The following is a 3,931-nucleotide window of genomic DNA, read 5'->3' as shown; positions in this document are numbered from 1 at the left end:
GTGCGCGAGATGGGTTGGTGGGCAGGCAAGCAAGCCTGCGGCGAGGAAGAGGAAGAGCGGCGAGGGCAGGCTCACAAGATGGAGGATGGAGGACGGCGGACGGAGATGCGCGACGACAGCCTAGCGAGCGGAGGAGCTCCGTCTCGATGACAGCCGGGGGGGGGGGGGGGGCGGAGGAGTGCGACGATTGCCGTATGCCGCTGCCAACGACCATCGATGTCGTCGCCGCGACCGGAGCTCGCACGGCGGATCCGCCACCGTGAGTCCCCCGCCCCCGGATCTACTGCTGCAACCCTCCCCATCACTGGATCCGCCGCCGCCGCCCTCCCCACCATTGTATCCGCCGCTCTCCCATCACTGGATTCGCTGTCTCCCCACCACTGGATCCACCAAGGCCCCCACCGCCGCCATCGCCGAGCCCGCCGTTGTCGTCGTCGTCACCGCAGGCGCTCTCGAGGGCGGTGGATCCGGCTTTCCCTAGGGTGAGCGAGCGGGCAGGACGACAGCGCACGTGAGAGGGGCAAAGCGGCGTGGCCCACGCCATGCGCTCATCCCATGTGGGACGAGTTCATTCGGCCGATTTTGCCAGATCGGTTGGTACCAGATCTGAGAGGAATATTCCTCGATCTCCAGGGACTAACCCAATCTACTAACCCCTAAACCAAACACCCATAAAAGTGGGTTCGCCCCATCCCATCCTTGCAACCAAATACTACCTTAATAAGCAAAAAGACGATATCAATAAGAAAAATGTGAACAGGAAACTGCATGCAGCTTTACTGTCAATTAGTGCAGCATTGTTTGAAAAATCTATCACTGAACACTGATGATACAGCTTTGACTCAACTGGCTGATAAAATTGTCCCAGGAGATTCTGCATTTAGCTTTCCCAGGGAGCTCAAGAAGATGGTAGAAGGAAACAGTGATGCAACTGCTAATTGCCTGAGAATGATGAACTTTACCACTAGGATGATCATATCACTGATAAAACTCAACGGAGGCTGTATGTATGTATGTGTACCATGTGACCCAGTTAATTTTTATATATACACACACAACTCAAAATGTGTAATAAGTGTAGAATTAAGCTATCTTGGCGGGGCAAACTAATCTATGATGGCTAGGTGGTGTGGTAATTTGTTCTAACCCATCAAAGTTGTCTAAATGTCTATTAACTTTACAAGTGCACGTACTTGCACCTAAAAGAATTGAGAAAATTCCCTATATATCCTTAAAAGTTCACCCAATGTATCAATCCCTTCTATACCTTAGAGATTTGCTCCTTTTCTTCCGTATCTCTAAATTTTAGTTTGGATCCCTTCTATACATTTTCCGTTAGTTGACCGTTAAATTCTTATCATAATATCCATTTTGTCTTTTGGTATTAGAAAATATAAGTTATGAAATATATTGATGGAGTGTATAAATTTATTGTATGTGACTTTTATATTTATGAGTTTAATTATATACTCCATCAATATAGTTGATAAGTTTATATTTTCTTGATACCAAAAGGCAAAATGGACTTTATGATAGGAATTTTAACGGTCAACTAACAGAAGAAATATACAAAGGATCCAAACTGAAATTTAGGGGTATGAAAGGAAATAAGCAAATCTCAGAGGTATAAAAGGGAGTGGGCGACGCATAGGGAGTTTTCTCAAAAGAATTCGCCGTCACTCTTAGCGCCCTTTCCTGTATCATGACACAGAATAAATTGTGAAATTAACGGTATATGGATCTGGACGCTTACAAACTCACATCAGGTCGGATAGAAATATGGCGACAGAATTATATAGCAATTTCTTAATTCTACTCCAGCACGTAGTACTACATCTTTTTCAAGTTGAACTTAATAATTAATATTGGTTGCTAGTGTTAATTTTATGGTCAAAATTTGAGAATTTCGATAGGCGTTGAAATTTTTTACTTTGACAAGGTGGTTGATAGCCGAAACGTGAAACATTTCTTCGTTGAGGTTTGAAATTAATCAACCGGAAACGTAAGCATTTTGGAACTGTCGCACTGGGCGATGATGATAGTCGCTAAAACCCAGTGGCACAGGCACTGGCCGCCGTCACTTCGCCCATCCGCCGCTGCAGCCTCGCCGTCCTCTCCTCCGAGAGCTGCCTCGCCATCCTGATGAGCGCGTCGGCGTTGCTCCCCTCGTCGGAGACCTTCTCGTACCTCCCGGTCTCCACGTTGACCCTCGTAACCTGCTGCTCCAGCATGCGCTCGCCGACGCCGACGAGGTTCCTCATGTTCTCCGGCGTCGCCTCGTCCAGCGCCGCCGCCGCCGTGGCCTTGAGCGGGTCGTAGTCCTGGTATTCCTGGATGCGGAGGTAGTTACGCTCAATGTGGAGCAGCTGGAACTTGACGCCGATGTGGATGTCGACCATGTCGGAGCTCCCCGCCATGAAGATGTCGATGATGGGCGCCATGCCCCTGTGCCGCAGCCACCCGAGCGTCCCCCACCGGGAGCACTTCTCCGCCGTGTACAGCCCCTCGTCGGAGGCCAATCCGGTGCCGATGGACAGCAGCAGGAACCGCCCGCACTCCTCCGGCGGCTTCGCCAAGAACAACCGTGCCTTCTCCTCTGCTATCATCTCCTCCGTGATCATCGTCATGGCTACCATCGTCTGAAAAAAGAATATAAGGAGCTAGTACTAAATGAGACACATTCTAGCACTACCAATTTCTCATATTTTGGAATGGAAGAAGTATGAATTACAAATCTGATGGAATAATACTGTACAGGATTGTTGGCAGCGACGCCGCCGTCGATGAGGTTGTACTCGCGCGTTTCGCCGGCGCCGTCGTGTGTCCGGAAGCAGTGCGCGGGGAGGTACGTCGGCGCCGCCGACGTGCCGATGCAGACGTCGGAGAGCAGCGCGTTCTTCAAAGGCGAATGCTTAGCCTGCACAGACACACACACACCCCAATTCAGAAACAGTTTTCCTTCAGCTGTTCAGCTATCAAACCAAACATGAAACATCAATGGCGCACGCACATACGTCGTATGTGGAGAAGATGACGGGCTGGAGCAGACGGACGTCGAAGGTGGGGATGACGACATTGGTGAGCGTGTCGCCCACCGTCATTTCGCCGAGCACCTCCCGGACCATGTTGCGGAGGTACCTACCGTTGTACTTGGGCCCCCACACCGCGGCGACAGTGGAGGCGAGCTTGCACCACCTCTGGGGGAAGATGCGCGGGCCGTGCTCCTGGTAGAACGGACAAATCTCCTTGGCGGCGAACAGCGGCCGCCGCCGTCCGTCCCCGCCGGCGCCGGGCGCGGCCAGCATCGCGGTGATCAGCCCGCCGGTGCTCGTCCCGGCGATGTAGTCGAAGTAGTCGGCCAGCCTCGCCTCTGGCCCATCCAGCTGCTGGAGCTCGTTCTCCAAGAACTCGAGCACCTTGCCCGGGATGATCCCCCGGATGCCGCCGCCATCGATGGTCAGCACCGTCACCCTCTCGCCGACGACACTGCACGCCGCCGCGCCGTCGCTGCAGCCATGATAGAGACGCCGGCACCGAGGCCGGAGGAGACGAGCAGTGGTGAAGCGAAGCATCCTTGCTAGGAGATGGATTCATTCAACCAATCGAGAGTGTTTGTTCAGTTAATAAAAGCATGAAGGAGATGCGCAGAACATATTCATTTTGGACGAACAATATCAAAGATTGACTGACCGAGCCGACCGACGATGAGTCTTTCATAAATCATCGTCCACTCCATGATTGAAATCTGTAGTTTTATCGAGGACTTGGGAGTGCGTGCAATTCAGCACGTACGGTAGATCCAAAATTTTGTTTAGTGTTTTATTTTCCTCGAGAATCTTAATTGGACGTAGCTGCCTGTCTGCTTCCATATATATATGTCATGGATTTGCACGCATGATGCTAACAACATGCGAGTAATAATATATAGCTG

At 51.3% G+C, this 3,931-nt stretch overlaps 1 protein-coding gene across 1 annotated transcript; it reads right to left on the bottom strand.

Annotated features, from left to right (window-relative positions):
• Positions 1 to 1,778: 1,778 nt before the first annotated feature.
• Positions 1,779 to 3,605, bottom strand: LOC107275620 (patatin-like protein 1). The gene is made up of 3 exons (XM_015764084.3): positions 3,015 to 3,605; positions 2,756 to 2,917; positions 1,779 to 2,639 (listed from the first exon to the last, which is right to left on the bottom strand). Exons 1-3 carry the CDS (start codon positions 3,570 to 3,572, stop codon positions 2,046 to 2,048), a joined length of 1,314 nt encoding a protein of 437 aa, XP_015619570.1. The 5' UTR covers positions 3,573 to 3,605; the 3' UTR covers positions 1,779 to 2,045.
• Between the last annotated feature and the right edge of the window lie 326 nt (positions 3,606 to 3,931).

Source organism: Oryza sativa, chromosome 12 (assembly GCF_034140825.1).
Source record: "Oryza sativa Japonica Group chromosome 12, ASM3414082v1".
In the NCBI taxonomy this organism is placed as follows: domain Eukaryota; kingdom Viridiplantae; phylum Streptophyta; class Magnoliopsida; order Poales; family Poaceae; genus Oryza; species Oryza sativa.
The sequence above is the reverse complement of the archived record's forward strand: the minus strand, read 5'-3'. Positions and strand labels throughout refer to the sequence as shown.